Source organism: Arachis ipaensis, chromosome B03, assembly GCF_000816755.2.
Source record: "Arachis ipaensis cultivar K30076 chromosome B03, Araip1.1, whole genome shotgun sequence".
Taxonomy (NCBI): Eukaryota; Viridiplantae; Streptophyta; class Magnoliopsida; order Fabales; family Fabaceae; genus Arachis; species Arachis ipaensis.
In genome coordinates, this window is record NC_029787.2 from 25,089,480 (window position 1) to 25,109,260 (window position 19,781).

General features: G+C 34.4%; 3 protein-coding genes across 12 annotated transcripts; 2 read left to right on the forward strand and 1 right to left on the reverse strand.

The window, feature by feature from the left end:
* Positions 8,364–9,140, forward strand: LOC110270046. Its single transcript, XM_021118497.1, has one exon. It carries the CDS (start codon positions 8,575–8,577, stop codon positions 8,935–8,937), a length of 363 nt encoding a protein of 120 aa, XP_020974156.1. The 5' UTR covers positions 8,364–8,574; the 3' UTR covers positions 8,938–9,140.
* On the forward strand, positions 9,048–9,546 carry LOC110269416. The gene is made up of 2 exons (XM_021117228.1): positions 9,048–9,170; positions 9,301–9,546. Exons 1-2 carry the CDS (start codon positions 9,048–9,050, stop codon positions 9,544–9,546), a joined length of 369 nt encoding a protein of 122 aa, XP_020972887.1.
* Positions 9,129–19,517, reverse strand: LOC107630036 (CRM-domain containing factor CFM3A, chloroplastic/mitochondrial). 10 transcript variants are annotated; one of them, XM_016333055.2, is made up of 11 exons: positions 19,304–19,516; positions 18,454–19,138; positions 17,320–17,854; positions 17,116–17,246; positions 16,204–16,554; positions 15,612–15,768; positions 15,112–15,404; positions 14,880–14,939; positions 10,809–10,898; positions 10,590–10,715; positions 9,129–9,445 (listed from the first exon to the last, which is right to left on the reverse strand). In XM_016333055.2, exons 1-10 carry the CDS (start codon positions 19,387–19,389, stop codon positions 10,593–10,595), a joined length of 2,511 nt encoding a protein of 836 aa, XP_016188541.1. In that variant the 5' UTR covers positions 19,390–19,516; the 3' UTR covers positions 9,129–9,445; positions 10,590–10,592. The 10 variants fall into 10 exon arrangements, with proteins under 10 accessions (XP_016188541.1, XP_020974154.1, XP_020974155.1 ...); XM_021118495.1 differs by having other exon boundaries at positions 18,454–18,988; positions 19,304–19,515; XM_021118496.1 differs by having other exon boundaries at positions 18,454–19,083; positions 19,304–19,508.

A 19,781-nucleotide genomic window follows, 5' to 3' on the forward strand; every position in this document is an offset into this window, starting at 1 on the left:
TAAAATATCTATACTAAAAAATTTAAAATGTATCATTTTTTTGTGCAATGCGTGGATAGAGTAGTATTTTTCTGAACCGTTTATTTCGTATAAGAATCATGTTACCAAAACATTTGAACCATTAAATGATCTCATAATAAAATATGAGAAAAGTTCAGTATACAAGTGATTAGGACTTGTAACTATTACAAGTTCATTAACGCCTAATCCACTAAAATGCGCTGTAACTTCTACGTCACTTACACGCGCTATACAAAGATCCCGCGTTTGTATAACTACCAAATTTAAAAGATTTGTTTCCTTCTTTATTTTTCTTCTTTCCAAATTTCATCGTTCTTCTTCTCGCGCGTCTTCCCCTGATTTTTCGATCGTTCTTTTCCTCTCCTTTCTCATTGGTTTGTTCTTCGTCATTGACGTTAGTTCTTCTCTCTGTAACTCCAGCTTCGTTTTCTTTTCGATTTTTTGGTTTCTGAAATCAAAGTTTGAACTCGTTTTGAAGATAATAGATGATTCAACCTCAGATTGTCAGCTGAATCAGGGCGAAGTGGAGCACAAATAGGAAGGAAAACGAGATTAAGAATCAATTGATTACATGTAGCAAAGAGGGAAAATGAAACCCTCATAGTAAAGACTCATTTGATAGGAATTGGAATGATTTTCTGCTAAATTTTGGTCTTGTGGACAACAAGTGGATTTCAGGTAGTGTTGGGTTAAAATCTGCAGTAGAGGTGTAAATTTAATTTTTTATCGGGTGTATTTATAGTCTGTGTTTGGGTGTATTATGTAGATCTCTATGCAGACCGTCATATATGGGTTCCAATCTATCTGGATCACCACTTCATATTATAGTACCTGTAAATCAGACATTTTGAATACACCAGAGAGAGTTTAATTATGGAAAAAAAAATTTACTTATAATTGGATCAAATATATTTATACCATGTGTTCAATTTCTTACAAGAGTATATAACAGTTACATTAATCAGTGACAATATCATTAGAATCTATCTGACAAAATGGACTCAATAACAATGAGGATGGCCTGGACAGTCTTATTGCATCACTTCTCCTCGCTCATATTTCTGACGTAGAACGACGTAGAACTTAGAAGAACGACGTAGAACTTAGAACAGTGTAACAAAGAAGCAAGAATAATAGTAAACCCTAGAAGAACAACGTAGAAGAAAAGTAAAATATACAGGAATCTTAATGAACTTACGTTGAATATTGTTGCTTTGTTTTCTCTTCAGATTCTTCACGGAGAGTTTGATGGTGTTTTGATGGAGGTTTCGAACAACGATTTGTATATTTTGAATTTTGATTTTCGCTCGAAAATGGAAGGGTTTCCTTGTTTTCGAAGCATTTTGAGAAGTGGAAGAAGTGGAAGAGTTTCCCATACGTAACCGTTTGTGTTGAGCGCGTGAAGTGACGCTCCATGTAATCTGTGTTGATGCGCGTGATTTGTGTTTGGGCTGGGCCAACTTGTAAGCTTGTAAGCTTGTATGTGTAGCCCAGCCCATAAAATATATTTTTTAAATTTTTTTAATAATTACTAAATAATTTTTTTTAATTTTAATTACAAATTAATTTTATATATTTTATTTAATTATAAATTTTTTTTATAAATTATTATTTTATTATTCATCTATTATGTTTATTAACAATTAAAATCAAAATAAAAAACAATAACGAATTAGATCTTCCATTGATCGTAATAAACTTTTTGACCATTATAATCAATTAAAAGTTTATATTTGATCTGTGACGTTCGTCCAGGGCGGTAAAATCTTGTTTCTTTGAAAATCAATCGATTGGATTATCAAAACAATCGATTGAATTTCAGGTTTTCCATAACTCAATCGATTAGACAACATGTTATCACAAAACAATCGATTGAAAATTGCAAGGCATCATGGTTTTCGCAAAAATCAATCAATTGGTCATATTACCCAATCGATTGAACGATGACTAAAATGTTGGTTTTTTAAAATTCAATCGATTGCTTATACTACCCAATTGATTGAAATTTAGGCTTCCCAAACTTCAATCGATTGAATTTTGCAACGGGGTTTTTCTTATTCAATCAATTGGTCATATTACCCAATAGATTGAAATCATCAAAGCTGGATTTAGTTAATTCAATCGATTGGTTCTGTTATTCCCTCAATAAATTCATCTCCAAAATCTTGTTCAGGTTCATATTGTTTATCCATCATATCTTGGTCACATATTAGTTCTTCTTGTTGGTTAATGTCATCGTCCTTGTATTACTCATCTATCTCAATGTCCGTAAATATACCTGACATCTTCAAAATTTACCAATGAAAAAAAATTTCAGTACACTTCCTATAACACTAAAATCATTTTTACTTATCATTTAAAAAAATATCATTTTCCAAAATTCTATTTTTCAACTTTAATTTTTCAAATACGATTTTTTTTTATTTAGGGCGAGTTAGCCGCACTCTATATTTTTTTATAGAGTTTGTCTGACCTCCCGAACTCTATAATTTTTATAGAGTTTGCCTAACCCCGACGAATTTCACTCGAATTTTTTTCAAAACCAACGAATAAGGCATATTTAACAAGGATTTTTTCTCATTATAAATTAAAAAAAACTATTATTTCTCCAATATTCTTGTGTACTCCTATCCTATGTACTCTGGAGACGATGATAATGGTTGTCATTGTCTATTGTGAAGTTTAAGAACTTGAGTTAGCTATTTTTTTTAGAATTTGGAGTGAAGTTCGTCGGGGTTAGACAAACTCTATAAAAATTATAGTGCGGCGAACTTGCTTTGCATAAAAAAACTCGTCGTAGAATTAAAGTTAAAAATGGGGTTTTCGAAAATAATAATTTAATAGAACTCGATTGAATTAGATTGCTTTGATGATTTCAATCGATTGGGTAATATGACCAATCGATTGAATACGAAAAATCTCACATGCCTTGCAAAATTCAATCGATTGTATATCAGTTCCAATCGATTGAAGTTTGGGAAGTCTGAATTTCAATCAATTGGTTTGTACATCCAATCGATTGAATTTTTAACAAAAACGATTTTTCCAACCCAATACAAATGTAATTGGATCAATGATAAAATTATGATCGATTAAGATTGTAAAATATTTATTACAATTAATGGAAGATTTAATTTATTATTGTTTTAGTTTTTGATTCTCAATAAATAAATAATAAAAAAATAATTTATAAAATAAAAAATAAATTTTATAATTAAATAATATATAAAAGACTAATTTATAATTAAAATTAAATAAAGACTATTTAGCAGTTATTAAAAAACTTAAAAAACATATTTTATTATGAAACTATTTAATGGTCCAAACGTTATGATTAGAATCTTTTGCAAGAATCATTAATATGTTAACGAAACATGTTTAGTAAGTCTTGGTTTTAAATTTTTTTTTGGCTAAAGGGGTTACTGGATAACACCATCATTTGGGTCTAAATTTTTTATCGAATAGGTTGATGATTTTGTTTAAATTTTTATTAGAAATGTATTTGGTAAAATTTTGGCAGCAATTATTTGGAAGAAATAATCATGGTCGTTGTCATCGTGGATGAGTAACAGCTCTAATGAGAATAAACATTCTTAGTTTTTATCCTAACTAGACAATCAGTAATAACATTAATTTCTCTTTTAATCCAACAGAATGAATTTTTAATTTTTACTTAATATTTTTATAATCTTTTCGATAATATTTATATTATCACCTGCAATATAGTTGATAATATTAGTCAGTAGAAGATATATTTTATAGTAAGGGTGCACAGACTCGGCCCGGTTCGAAGGCCCGACCCGGTCTCAAACACTTTGAGGACTAATTTGGTGTGATTTCATCGGGTTTAGAGTCGGGTATGGGTCTCAAAAATAGACCTGGTTATTATTTCGGGTCGGGTCCGAGCTATAGCTCGGGTCATCCGAAGTCGTCCCGGTGGCCCGGTCATCATACACAATTAATATTTTGTGTTATTAGTGATGGAACATGACTATTTTTATGTGAAATTTAAGTATTGTAAATCTTAATATTTTGTGTTATTAGTCATTATAAGACTATAAATTAATGTTTTATATTTAGAATGCATAAGACTTTAGACTAATACATAAGATTGTGTTATTTGTATTGATTTAAATATTTGATATTATTAGACAATATTAGTATTGATTGTGGTTATGTTTTAATTTTGAAGAAGGGTTGGTTCTTGTTATATTTTTCTAAGTGAATTTTACCATGTTAACTAATGGTTGGAGTCTTGGAAATTTTGATATTTTTACATGCTAACTTACAAGATGGTATCAACGTAATGTAATGTTAACGGTCCGGTTTTCACCCGATATAATTGTGGCCCGAAAGTGTATTAGTTTCATCGGGTTTAGGGCTGGGTTCGGGTCTAATAAATAGACCCAGTGTATATTTCGGGTCGGGTCTAATAAATAAACTCGGTGTATATTTCGGATCGGGTCTGGATCACATTAAACCCGGTTTCACCCGACCCATGTGTACCCCTATTTTATAGAATTAGTTTCATAAATCAGTTAATCACAATTAACTTCAATTGTCACGTAATCATAAGATTATTTTAGACTATTAAAAATTCATTCCTAAAAATTAAATCAAATAACAGACGTTCCGAACTACCTAGCACTTAGGTACTATAATGATACGAAAAATGTATTTAAAATTCGCTAAAAAAATTCAAAAACACTAAAATCATAATTGACTTTAAGAACATTTTAAGAAAATAACTGCTACCAAATTTTTAGACTACTGCATAATCTAAAAAATTTCTATCCTTCTTCACCTGTACTTTTGAATGAATGTAACTTTCATAATCGAACGGCTAAATCTCAAATGTTGACATTATATCATTTTAGAGTTTTAGACAATTACATAATAGAATTAGTTGAATTTTTAGCAGCAACTGTGAATTACTGCAATGATGTTGTTCAAGAACTTTGTTAGATTGAAAAGAAATATTGGTAATTCAAGTCTAAAACATGAGCAAGTAAGGTGACAGGATATTCGCTTCCCGTGTTGGTGAGACGTCGATCTCCTCAACCCGACACACCCCAGTGCCTTGCGGGTCCTCTCTCCGGAAACGACCAAGGCCGGGGTCCCTACAGAGCTCGCCAGTTGAGAAGAATGGAGGCACGGTGGTGGAAGCATCGTCATGTCTTCCTGCAACCGTGAAGGAGGGTGTTACCATGGCGGTTCCATTGGAGAAGGAAGGCGCATTGCCGACTGTTACTGCGTCGGTAGGCGGGATTAAGGAGATATTCCAGGGAGATCCGGCAAACCTGAAGGTCACGGGAGTCACTTCCGCTGGGCAAGCCTCGGTTTGAGGTTGGTGAAGCACTTTGATTTCCTTGTTTTATATTTTTATATTTTATATTATGGATAGTTTAAATATAATAGCTTGGAATATTAGGGGTGCTTCTAATAAGTTAGCCCGGGTGAATTGTAAAGAGCTGGTTAGGAAATTTAAACCTGTAATTTTTATTGTGGTTGAAACTCACTGTCCTTTTCAACACTTGAAAATGTTCTGGGAAAGACTTGGTTATCACCCTATTGGTATAGTGGAGGCGTCAGGACACAAGGGGGGTATTTGGTTCCTTTCTGCAATACAGGGTGTTCACTGCAAATGGGTTGATGCTTTCGATCAGTGTGTTACAGTTGAGGTTCAGGTAAATAATGTGATTTGGAGGTGCAGTGGTATCTATGGTAGTCCTCAATTTAATACCAGAGTTTTGCTATGGGATTATCTTGTTACTCAGTCTTCGTCTTTCTGCGGGCCATGGATTGTTCTTGGTGATTTTAATGAAGTACTATTCTCTCATGAATCTAAGGGTTGCCTCTCTAGGGGATAGTAATCTGTTTGACTTGAAGACTATTGGAAGACAATTTTCTTGGTACAGAAGGGTTAAAAATGGTGTTGAGGTGGCGAAAAAACTTGACCGGGTTTGTATCAATAGTGGCTGGCTATCTCTATTTCCAGAGGCTTACGCAGAAATTTTAAATAGGCTTCAATCTGATCATTGTCCTATCCTAGTACGCTGTACAGGTCGTCCCCAACCGAAAAAGAATAGACCTTTTCGGTTTATTGCAGCTTGGGCAACTCATCCGGGGTACAGAAATATTGTGAACCAGTCATGGCAGGCTGGCTACAGAGAGATGCACGGCAAGCTTTCAGAAGTGCAGAAGAACTCTTTGGAGTTTAATTCTAAAGTGTTCGGCAATATTTTCGTTAGGAAATGCAAATTGGAGAGACAGATTAATTTCCTTCAGAAGCGACTTGAAGTAATGGAAGATTTGTCTATGCGGCAAAAAGAAAAACAGCTGATTGAGGAATTTAATAACACGCTTGTGCAGGAGGAACTTCTATGGTTTCAAAAATCCAGAGAGCAGTGGGTAAAATTTGGGGATAGAAATACCAAGTTCTTTCATGTCCAGACTCTTGTGCGGAGAAAGCATAATAAGATTCATGGTCTCTTTCTTCAAGATGGGGTGTGGGAAACGGACCCGGATGTCCTTAGAAGGGAAGCTGAATCCTTCTATAAACGCCTATTCTGCCAGTCGGAGGATGTAGACTTAGGTTGTCTTGGTGATGTGCCACTACCTTCCCTGAATGATGAATAAAAATTAAAATATGAAAGAGAATACTAAAAATAATAAAAAAAATTAAAATATTCACTTTGTGAGTGATGGAAACAAATCTAAACGATTTTGATGAAAAAAAAATAGAACAAAGAACTATGAAGAACTAGAAAAAATTACAGAGAATTACTAGAAAAATAATTACTGATATCCTCTTCATAGAAGAAAATGAAGAGTAAAGTTGATAAAAAAGAAATAAATTTTTCACCTAATTTTTTAGGTGTAATCAGCCACCATCAACTTGAATAAAGATTACCAAACATAAAAATAAAATTTTCAAAAAATTCAAACACACTTTTCTCTTTCTCAACACGTTTGCCATAGACACCTTTGTGGTTCCCAAAAGAGAGGGCATTATTGAAGAGTCCTCTGGCTTTATTGGAGAAAGATGTAGAGTACAAAAAGATGGAGTGATTGTAGGTAAAAAAAATGCCATATTAAACCAAATGAAAGAGGAAATTATGTGATTCTACTAAAGTAAAAGATATAACATGAATCATCCCAAAGCATATTTTAATATAATTCGAATGTGTTATTGTAATTATTCATTTTGTAATAAGTACAACTAAAATTTAAATAATAATTTTTAAATTAAACATTGTTACGATGAGTACTATAAAAATTTATAATGTACTCTTTTACTAACCTATCATATAATAAAAATTTTTAAACTTTATAAAATGTAATTTTTTTCATAGACTCGTATTATCGAACTAATTGAATTCGATTTAACATTAATTCCATATAGATATAATTGTTGGTGTATCAAAATAATTGTATGTGTGCAATTCGAATCAACCTGTTTCGAATTACTAGGGTGTCAAAACGGTGGGCTAGTTCGAATCAGCCTAATTCAAACCAGTGTGGGTCACGTTTGCATATAGTTCAAATCAATATAATTCGAATTACTCTTTAGATCCACTCATGCATAATTCGAATTGAACCCATTCGAATTACTTTGACAGGGACTAATTTAAATTTAAATGATTCGAATTACTCTTACTTTAGCTAATTCGAACTAATCTCATTCGAATTACATTAAAATATGCTATTAAAATATGCTTTTGAATAATCTAGATTACATTTTTTAGTTTGGTAGAATAACGTAATTTCCTATTCCATTTGATTTAATATAGCATTTTGTCCAAAAAATAATTGCATGAGGGTTCAATTGAATTGAATTGAATGGTGGTCCCACACAAACACTCACATAGTCACATAAGGGTTCTCACAATCTCACTTTCTTTGTTCTCTTGTGTTGTGCTGAGCTCACTCTCTCTTCTTAATTCATAGGTCTGTCCAAATAACTTGCTAAAATTCTCTTACTGGAATAATCAAGTAAACCTGTTTCTCTTTAAGTTTTTAGGAGTGGTATTCCAATTGCGTTGTGCTTTATGATTGCAAGCTTGTTTTTTTCTTTTAATTGTTTACATATTGGATTGTGGTGTTGTTCTGTTTACATATTGAGTCTTACATTAGGCAAAGTTGTGCTCTGATCAAGGTTAACCTGGAGGTTGAGGTACGATACCCAAAAGTGAGTGAAGGATCCAATTGAAGCTATCCAATTGATTCTTTCTAAATATTTGGATATCTGATGGGTTAGTTACATTATAAACCAGCTTTTAACAAATTATAACATTGGACTATCAACATCTGATACAGGTACAGTAATCTGCCACTGATGGTAGTTTTGTCGAACTAACCCAATATTTAATATGTATTGAATTATTGTACATCTTTTGTAATTATATTGTCAGTACTTAAATCTTTCATAGTAAAAAAAACGATAGTTCACTACTTTCAAATCTTAAAAGATTGTCCTTTTGTAGCTTTGATAAAATTCCTATAAAATTATTAGTTATACATTTTAAACCATTACAAACTCGCTTTTAACTAATGAACACATTGAACTCTGGAAATATGAAACAGGTGCACCAATCGTTGACTGATGCAGCATCATCTCTGCTGGTGAGAGCTCTAAATGAAGGGAGACATGTGATCATGGATGGAACCTTATCATGGGAGCCTTTTGTGGAGCAGACTATCTCCATGGCAAGAAATGTTCACAAATGCAATGGAAGTAAAGTATCTGAAGACGGAACTATTACCGAAAACTACTGGGAGCAAGTGAATGAGGCAGAAGAAGAACAACCAGAAGAGAACAATAATGGAGAACCCCGTGATCAAAAGCCTTACAGAATAGAGTTAGTTGGTGTAGTTTGTGATGGCTATCTTGCTATTGTTCGAGGCATTAGGTAGGTATATATATATTTTCTTGTGTGAGTGAAAGAATTCTGCTAATTATTACTATTTTCGAGTTTGTATGATAATTTAACATTTCTTACCGGAATTTTGACGGTTGAGCTGTTATGAATGGGAGAGAAGTGAGGGTGAATTCACAGTTGAAATCTCACAAAAGGTTTGCTAATGCATTCCAAGATACTGCAAACTTGTTGATAATGCTAGGCTCTATTGCACAAATGCTGTTGATGGTCCACCAAAGGAAATTAAAATCATATGAACAATATTCTACTCAACCTTGTCATGAAAAAATACTGACATTACACTATGATACATTAAGATGATAAAATGGTAACTATGTTCTCTTGTCATACAACACAGCTCATAGGGTGGAAGGATGATGATCATAACCTGTTAGTAGATCCTGAAGATATCAAATGCTTGGAAATGATAGGAGGTTTGAATGTGGAAGCTGATTCCATCTATGAACTTTACAAGGAATCAAGCCTTATAACGGAACCTGGTTCTGTTTCGAAGGAAATTGTTCTATCATCTTCCAGGACAAGTGATCATAAACTGTTAGGGGAGACAATTCTGAAAATAGGAAAATCCAACAAGAAGCAGTAACCAACTAACGGGATTGGATCCTCTTAATTTTTTTTTTTCAAGTAACTTGAAGGGGTAAAACATGATCTCTCATCATACATTTTATAAGTAGGAGACCAAGAGAAAACATGAAAGAAAAATCATTTAAAAGTTAGAGATAATACTTTACTCCCTCAATTTAAAAAAAAAAAAAATTGAGAAGATCCATTTCCACCAAGTAACCATTATTTGTAACATTAACCATTGCAGCCAGCCAAATCGATCAAGATGCATTTTTTTTTCTGCATTTATAATGCAATATGGAGTCCACAATGTGAACTTTTCTTGCTTATAACTGGGGATTGTAAATTAACGAGAATTGAATTGATTTTAAGGTAAGATTTTACATTTTTATCATTTATTCTTCAATTATATTACACAATCCTATACCATTATCGAAGTGTCATCTCCCTCTCAAATCCCTTTTCTTTACACTTCTAAAATAAGAAATCATTTTAATTCTAGTGAAATCTTTGAGATGATTCAAAATTAGTTAAAAAGTATATCAATAGATTTACAAATCAAATCAATTCATACTTTTTATCAATTCCGAATAATGAATTGATTTACAAATCAAATTAATTCCAATTCCAAAGAATTCCAAACACTCCCTCTAAGAACATACGTATTATCTTTAATGTTGGGGGGGTAAACAGTAAACACCAACAATAACATCATCAAATCCTTAAGCCTTAAAATCAGCAGTTATTTCCTTCATTTATATAAGCTCATAATACTGAACCTGAATTTTTAATACATAAACAAAAAAGATCTATTAACTAATTCAACTCAGAGAGCTCCCTTATGAACAAAAAGTACCTACATACAATTTTCAATAATTCTGTCTAATTCGATTCATTATCATGACTGCATAACATGTCCTTTGACACACATGGCACTAAGTCTTTTCTTTAGTGGCTTGATCAGAAAGAGTTATTATGTTTATCCACATTCAGCATGTGTTCAATGTATACTGTTCCATAAATGGTAGAAATAGTCTTAAGAGTTCAGACATGTCTTTTTACCTTTCAACTTTGTGATGCAAATTGCTCAGTTGAAGTATACAAATTATCACTTTCATTGTCTTCACTGTCGCTTTCACTATTATAGGTCTCAAGATATGCCTCATCTCCTTCCTCGCCATCTTCCACCTATTTATAAATAACATATTAACCAAAAATAAAAATTAAAAATAAAACGAGAGAGAGAGAGAGAGAGAGAGAGAGAGAGAGAGAGAGAGCAACCTCGGAGTCATCATCATTGCTAGCATAAGCAGATTCTAATTTGTCATACAATTCTTCATCTCCATGGTCCTTTACAGTCTCCACTTGTTTCTATCAAAAGTGAAATAAGCAAAATATGAGTACAGTCTGCTTCCCATAATACAATTTTGCTTGCAATATGCTAAAGATATAAGATCAGAAGGTAGGTACATACTATTTCAGATCTTATCTTCTCCACTTTCTTTTGCAAATTTGAAATATGCTTCAAGAGAGCCTGTTATCAGTGGAAAAGGGAAATTAAAAAAGAGCATGCATTGTACTAGTAAGTACAATACTAGAAGAAAATTAGGATAAATTATCAATTAATTAGAGAGACCTACAAGTGTTTTTGGATTTTGCATGAAGATTGATATTAGATATCACGAAACAAAAGTTTGTATCAATACCTCACGTCGTTGGAGCTCAATTGACCGTGCCAGAGCCTTTCTCTTTGTTAAAAGATTCTTTGGTCTTAAAGTTAAAGGTCGCTGGTAGTCCTTTCCCCGGTAAACAACTATAGCATATCCTTTTGAAACTTTGTCAACCGAAACTAAAATGCCTCCACTCTCGGCTTCGAGTGCCAATGCGACCTTTTTCACTTGATCAAAGGTTTTAGCCTTCACAATTATCTTAACCAGTTCCCTATATTTCCAGTGCAGGTGCATGTTCTCAATGGTACCATCAAAAACTCCACGTCTACCTGACACCAAAAATCAGGTTCATATAAAACAAATTTGATTTAAATTTGTTTTATGGATAAGCATCATGTGTAGTTTTAATCAAATTTACTATCCCACCCTTACTCTCTAACCAAGGACACCCTGATTTCTTCCTTCCACCCTTTGCTAAAGGTGAAATGAACCAAAATGGTCCTGAAATAAATTGACAATTTTATATGCTCTTACCAAGAAGTAAGAAGGCTTTCATCCGCAATCCTAATTTGCGAAACATAAACCTCTCTTCGTCAGTTATGCTTTCAGGGTCTGATTTGGGTTCCGATGGCATCAAAGATGACTCCACTTTCATCAAGGCTCGTTCAGCTCTCATTACCTTTCTTTCAGCCTGGTATAAGTGAAAATCCCAGGATCAATCACAATAATATATATGCCAAGTTGGAAAACAATCCTAGAGTGGAGTTAGGACATCAAAGAAGACAACAAGAATGTAAAAAACTCCAAGGCACTTACACATCAAACATAATATCTATAACCATTGGTGATAAGGCCTTATTTAGAGTCATACTAAGCACGTTTGGAAATTAAACAAGCTTAGCGGTTATAAAAAGTGCTTAAACTTGTTGATAATGTATGGATTTGTGTCAGGTGCAAAATAAGTAATAAATATTTTTTTCTCCTTGTAAACTTGGTCTATTGCCTTCATTATTCATTGTTTTAATGCCTGTAAGAAAACCCTTAGGGAACTATCATTTTTCTCAATCATGGAAGTGACTTAACATGAAATCCATTAGCAAGTTGATAAGAGATTTCTATTCACTTACCAGAAACAGATTTCGTTCTAACTTGTTAACAACTTTGGTATGTCGTTGTAGTTCTACTTCTCTCATTATTTTTTGTTTGTGATGTTCGTCCAAGGTCTTTCGCCACTTTGCATCAGCATCCAAAGTTTCACCAAGGGTCCCAGCCTCTGCAGATATCTCTGAATTATTAATTGTTGGTAAGATCAAAGATGACGCTCTCAATCTTGCTTGTTCTTCCTCATCTTGCATTGCTTTTGCCATTCTTTCCCTCTCCTTCAAGGCTTGTGTGACTGTTGCTGACAAAAAGTTCTTTCCCCGATAAAAGACCAAGAAGTATTTATTCCTCGAGAGTAGTACACCACCTGTCAATTTCTGGGAAAAAAAAAGTAATAATTTATCAACAGCATATAACAGGCAACCATTTATTATTATTTCAGTATTTGTCTATAACTAGATTCGTTGATGCATGTAAAGTCCATCCAACACTAATCTAAATGCAACTTGCAAGGCCATCTGACTAACTTCTATATATTAATATACAGTTAGTTCATAATTTTACATTCTAACTTATTAAATATCTATATTTTTCCAAAATCCCTTTATAATGTGATAACTTCAAAATAACTTGATATCACTTAAACTTGTTAGAGATACAAATCCAGCGCCAGACTTCCACCTATAAGAGTTGAATCCCTCAAGTGTTACAAACATAAGTTGTGGAGCAGTCTTGACCCCTTAAATACATTTCATGTCTACTAAAGGAAGCTGCCATTAGCAAATTATGGAGAAAAAACCGTACATTTTTTGAACACGGGAAAAGCTTTTTCATTATGAAACGGCATACGTAATAAAAATAACGTTGAAGAAAAAACTGGGAAAAAGTCAACATTTTTACAAGTGGAACTGGAAGAGACATGATTTATCATTTATCACCTTGATCTCTTCTGCCATTCTCTCGCTTGTAGTTAGCGGCACACCGCGTTTGAGTGCAACCTTTGCAATAGAACTTTTTTCCCATAATTTAATCATGGCTGTAGCTAACCCTTGAAGCTGTCTGTTTCTGCCTATACACAATGATTAATTTATAATCAGCACGAAACTATATACACAATGATTAATTTATACTTCACATGCACAAGAGAATTAATTGCTAACCTAATGCAAAATGTGGAGGAAGGGTCCTTGCAATCCTTCGTAGAGAAGTTGCCTCTGTTTGACCAAGCGAGGGTCTCACTCCAAAGGGAAGAACTCTGAAGGGAGGCTCATAATCAGGAACAGTTGCTGGAAGCATATCTGCATCAACTGGCAACGGCTCACTCCCAGGCCAATCTGTGTATCTAGGGCCTAGAGTATCCAAAAATTTGCCTACTTCATCTTCGTAAGTAACTTCTGGAAGCAAATTTTTTTCCTTTTGGTCATCAGTAGCTTCCATTTTTTCCAAATGTGGACTTGTCCCAAAATTAGAAGCAATGTCAGAATGCTTTTCCAATGAACGATGAGGTGGTGCTGGTAGAGACTTAAAAGAATTCTCACTTTTCCCATATATCTGTTTGTTCTGTTGCACTGAAGAACTCCCTCTTTTCCTATATATCCACTTGTTCTGTTGTATTGAAGGAGCTTCATAGCTCACACCCCTGTACAAGGAAACAGAGTTGCCAGACCTCCAAACCACGAGACCACCAGTTTTCCTCTGAATGTGATTTTAAAATAATCAAGAATAAGAATAAGGCGATGACCAATGAAGAATATATCCACACCCCAACAATATAAAAGAAAAGAAAACACATAAACAAAACAATAGCAGTCAGAAGAAGCAAGTTGAACATGTAATCATAGAGCATTCAACATTCAAACAAATCCCTAAGGATAATTGGGATTATTCTAACAAGAGATGTGGTTGATCAAGAAATGTATCCAAATCCAAAAGAGAGGAAGTATTCTCTCGAATTCTAGAAAATGTCACAAGAATTCATCACTATATGAAAAAATTTGTGAAAAAGAAATATCATGTTTCACATCAAAACCTTTTAAGAATATCAGAACATGTCATACGGACAGATTTGACCTTGGATGTCCAACTATAACACCAAGAAAGGGAAGGTGTCTATAGAATGCTATTCAATTCATCTAAGACAAGTTTACCTATGCTTCACAAAGACACTGTTACCTTCAATACACTATTGCATTTGAATCTAATTATCATTATAAGTTATAAATGAAGCTAAACTAAACATAGAAGACTTAGATACATGAAACTAAGCCAAAGGTAGAAGGCAAACCTCCAGTAGCTCGTGCATCCTCTTCATGTTAAGTGCAGCTTCCCCTTCGAATTTCAGCCTAACAATCTCCGACTCTTTCCACCTCTCATGAATCTTGTCCACAAGACCTTGAGTAACCCCACCACCTCCAACTCTGGTCTTATGCTTCTTCTCGAAAGTTAAGCGCCTCAGCCTCCTCAATTCCGACTCTGGAAGAGTCAGTTCTGCAAGAGAAGTCTTACTTTCCCTCCTTCTTCGATTATACCTCTCTTCCTCTTCTTTCTCTTTATCTATTGGCTTCTCCCATGGAAATCTTACTATTTCAGATCTTATCTTCTCCACTTTCTTTTGCAAATTTGAAATATGCTTCAAGAGAGCCTGTTATCAGTGGAAAAGGGAAATTAAAAAAGAGCATGCATTGTACTAGTAAGTACAATACTAGAAGAAAATTAGGATAAATTATCAATTAATTAGAGAGACCTACAAGTGTTTTTGGATTTTGCATGAAGATTGATATTAGATATCACGAAACAAAAGTTTGTATCAATACCTCACGTCGTTGGAGCTCAATTGACCGTGCTAGAGCCTTTCTCTTTGTCAAAAGATTCTTCGGTCTTAGAGTTAAAGGTCGCTGGTAGTCCTTACCCCGGTAAACAACTATAGCATATCCTTTTGAAACTTTGTCAACCGAAACTAAAATGCCTCCACTCTCGGCTTCGAGTGCCAATGCGACCTTTTTCACTTGATCAAAGGTTTTAGCCTTCACAATTATCTTAACCAGTTCCCTATATTTCCAGTGCAGGTGCATGTTCTCAATTGTACCATCAAAAACTCCACGTCTACCTGACACCAAAAATCAGGTTCATATAAAACAAATTTGATTTAAATTTGTTTTATGGATAAGCATCATGTGTAGTTTTAATCAAATTTACTATCCCACCCTTACTCTAACCAAGGACACCCTGATTTCTTCCCTTCCGCCCTTTGCTAAAGGTGAAATGAACCAAAGTGGTCCTGAAATAAATTGGAGACAATTTTATATGCTCTTACCAAGAAGTAAGAAGGCTTTCATCCGCAATCCTAATTTGCGAAACATAAACCTCTCTTCGTCAGTTATGCTTTCAGGGTCTGATTTGGGTTCCGATGGCATCAAAGATGACTCCACTTTCATCAAGGCTCGTTCAGCTCTCATTACCTTTCTTTCAGCCTGGTATAAGTGAAAATCCCAGGATCAATCACAATAATATATATGCCAAGTTGGAAAACAATCCTAGAGTGGAGTTAGGACATCAAAGAAGACAACAAGAATGTAAAAAACTCCAAGGCACTTACACATCAAACATAATATCTATAAGCATTGGTGATAAGGCCTTATTTAGTGTCATACTGAGCACGTTGGAAATTAAACAAGCTTAGCAGTTATAAAAAGTGTTTAAACTTGTTGATAATGTACGGATGAGTGTCAGGTACAAAATAAGTAATAAATATTTTTTTCTCCTTGTAAACTTGGTCTATTGCCTTCATTATTCATTGTTTTAATGCCTGTAAGAAAACCCTTAGGGAACTATCATTTTTCTCAATCATGGAAGTGACTTAACATGAAATCCATTAGCAAGTTGATAAGAGATTTCTATTCACTTACCAGAAACAGATTTCGTTCTAACTTGTTAACAACTTTGGTATGTCGTTGTAGTTCTACTTCTCTCATTATTTTTTGTTTGTGATGTTCGTCCAAGGTCTTTCCCCATTTTGCATCTGCATCCAAAGTTTCACCAAGGGTCCCAGCCTCTGCAGATATCTCTGAATTATTCATAGTTGGTAAGACCAAAGATGACGCTCTCAATCTTGCTTGTTCTTCCTCATCTTGCATTGCTTTTGCCATTCTTTCCCTCTCCTTCAAGGCTTGTGTGACTGTTGCTGACAAAAAGTTCTTTCCCCGATAAAAGACCAAGAAGTATTTATTCCTCGAGAGTAGTACACCACCTGTCAATTTCTGGGAAAAAAAAAGTAATAATTTATCAACAGCATATAACAGGCAACCATTTATTATTATTTCAGTATTTGTCTATAACTAGATTCGTTGATGCATGTAAAGTCCATCCAACACTAATCTAAATGCAACTTGCAAGGCCATCTGACTGACTTCTATACATTAATATACATTTAGTTCATAATTTTACATTTAACTTATTAAATATCTATATTTTTCCAAAATCCCCTTTATAATATGATAGCTTCAAAATAACTTGATATCACTAAAACTTGTTAGAGATACAAATCCATCGCCTGCCTTCCACCTATAAGAGTTGAATCCCTCAAGTGTTACAAACATAAGTTGTGGAGCAGTCTTGACCCCTTAAATACATTTCATGTCTACTAAAGGAAGCTGCCATTAGCAAATTATGGAGAAAAAACCGTACATTTTTTGAACACGGGAAAAGCTTTTTCATTATGAAACGGCATACGTAATAAAAATAACGTTGAAGAAAAAACTGGGAAAAAGTCAACATTTTTACAAGTGGAACTGGAAGAGACATGATTTATCATTTATCACCTTGATCTCTTCTGCCATTCTCTCGCTTGTAGTTAGCGGCACACCGCGTTTGAGTGCAACCTTTGCAATAGAACTTTTTTCCCATAATTTAATCATGGCTGTAGCTAACCCTTGAAGCTGTCTGTTTCTGCCTATACACAATGATTAATTTATAATCAGCACGAAACTATATACTTCACATGCACAAGAGAATTGATTGCTAACCTAATGCAAAATGTGGAGGAAGGGTCCTTGCGATCCTTCGTAGAGAAGTTGCCTCTGTTTGACCAAGCGAGGGTCTCACTCCAAAGGGAAGAACTCTGAAGGGAGGCTCATAATCAGGAACAGTTGCTGGAAGCATATCTGCATCAACTGGCAACGGCTCACTCCCAGGCCAATCTGTGTATCTAGGGCCTAGAGTATCCAAAAATTTGTCTACTTCATCTTCATAACTAACTTCTGGAAGCAAATTTTTTTCCTTTTGGTCATCAGTAGCTTCCATTTTTTCCAAATGTGGACTTGTCCCAAAATTAGAAGCAATGTCAGAATGCTTTTCCAATGAATGATGAGAAGGTGCTGGTAAAGACTTAAAAGAAATCTCGCTTTTCCCATATATCTGTTTGTTCTGTTGCACTGAAGAACTCCCTCTTTTCCTATATATCCACTTGTTCTGTTGTATTGAAGGAACTTCATAGCTCACACCCCTGTACAAGGAAACAGAGTTGCCAGACCTCCAAACCACGAGACCACCAGTTTTCCTCTGAATGTGATTTTAAAATAATCAAGAATAAGAATAAGGCTAAGGTTATTGATGACCAATGAAGAATATATCCACACCCCAACAATATAAAAGAAAAGAAAACACATAAACAAAACAATAGCAGTCAGAAGAAGCAAGTTGAACATGTAATCATAGAGCATTCAACATTCAAACAAATCCCAAAGGATAATCGGGATTATTCTAACAAGAGATGAGGTTGATCAAGAAATGTATCCAAATCCAAAAGAGAGGAAGTGTTCTCTCGAATTCTAGAAAATGTCACAAGAATTCATCACTATATGAAAAAATTTGTGAAAAAGAAATATCATGTTTCACATCAAAACCTTTTAAGAATATCAGAACATGTCATACGGACAGATTTGACCTTGGATGTCCAACTATAACACCAAGAAAGGGAAGGTGTCTATAGAATGCTATTCAATTCATCTAAGACAAGTTTACCTATGCTTCACAAAGACACTGTTACCTTCAATACACTATTGCATTTGAATCTAATTATCATTATAAGTTATAAATGAAGCTAAACTAAACATAGAAGACTTAGATACATGAAACTAAGCCAAAGGTAGAAGGCAAACCTCCAGTAGCTCGTGCATCCTCTTCATGTTAAGTGCAGCTTCCCCTTCGAATTTCAGCCTAACAATCTCCGACTCTTTCCACCTCTCATGAATCTTGTCCACAAGACCTTGAGTAACCCCACCACCCCCAACTCTGGTCTTATGCTTCTTCTCGAAAGTTAAGCGCCTCAGCCTCCTCAATTCCGACTCTGGAAGAGTCAGTTCTGCAAGAGAAGTCTTACTTTCCCTCCTTCTTCGATTATACCTCTCTTCCTCTTCTTTCTCTTTATCTATTGGCTTCTCCCATGGAAATCTCACCTCCCTATCACTCACAATGTTTCCAATTCCAAATGGAGACTCCGGTGAAAACCCGCCTCGTATATTGGGCAATATCCCTTCCTCCACGTAAAATATATCCTCCACAGATCCTTTTTCTATTACCCTCTCTTCCCTTCTATCTTGCTTCTCAATCTTATCATCATCAACATACCCAAATTTCTTCAATTTCTCCACAATCCTATCCATAGTACTACCACCACTGCTTCCATCACCACCTCTATCATCATAATCATAATCATCATCAGAACTCACAAAACCAGATTTTGATGAGTGCCCATTTCCAGAACCTTGATAATCCAAAAGAGCACATGGCTGTTTTGGACGAGTGTACTTGTTAGGCTCGTTCCAACGTTTCAACCAACTATCACTACACAAACCCTTACATTGAAATATTATATTTTTCACACCAAAAAGACTAGAATTCTTAGAGGGTATTGTTCCATTAATTGAATGGCACAAGACCCAGTTCCGTGTTGCGCAGAAAGTGAGCTTATCAGAGCAGTGAATTGAAGAAAAAGAATAAGAAGAGTACCTGAAGAAGCAAAGAGTGTGGAGCTTGGGGATAGTGTTGAAGGAATCAAAGAAAGGGTGAAGATTGCAAGTGGGAACAAGAGCCATCCCATAAAAATCGTGGGAAAATAAAACGAAAGTGAATGTTAACGTAATGGTGGTGGTGGTGGGAGAAGAGGATAGAGTGGCAGTGGAAATAGGTAGAACAATTTTATACTTCTACTAAAAATGATTTAGGAACAATAATATTTTAAAATAATAGGGTTTACTAATAAAAAATATTTTGTGCATTTAAGTTTTAAAACTATTTAATTAATATGTGCTATATGACAATTAATTAAGGTGCGGTTAGTTACCGACTTAAATAAATTTGATGACTGCACAAATCGAAATGAAAATAACCTGGATTGATAAGCCCACATGCGCAATGCAAATGGCTCCGTTTCCTGCACGAAAATAAAACAGTACAATTTATATATTTAAAAACGATTATCTAGTAG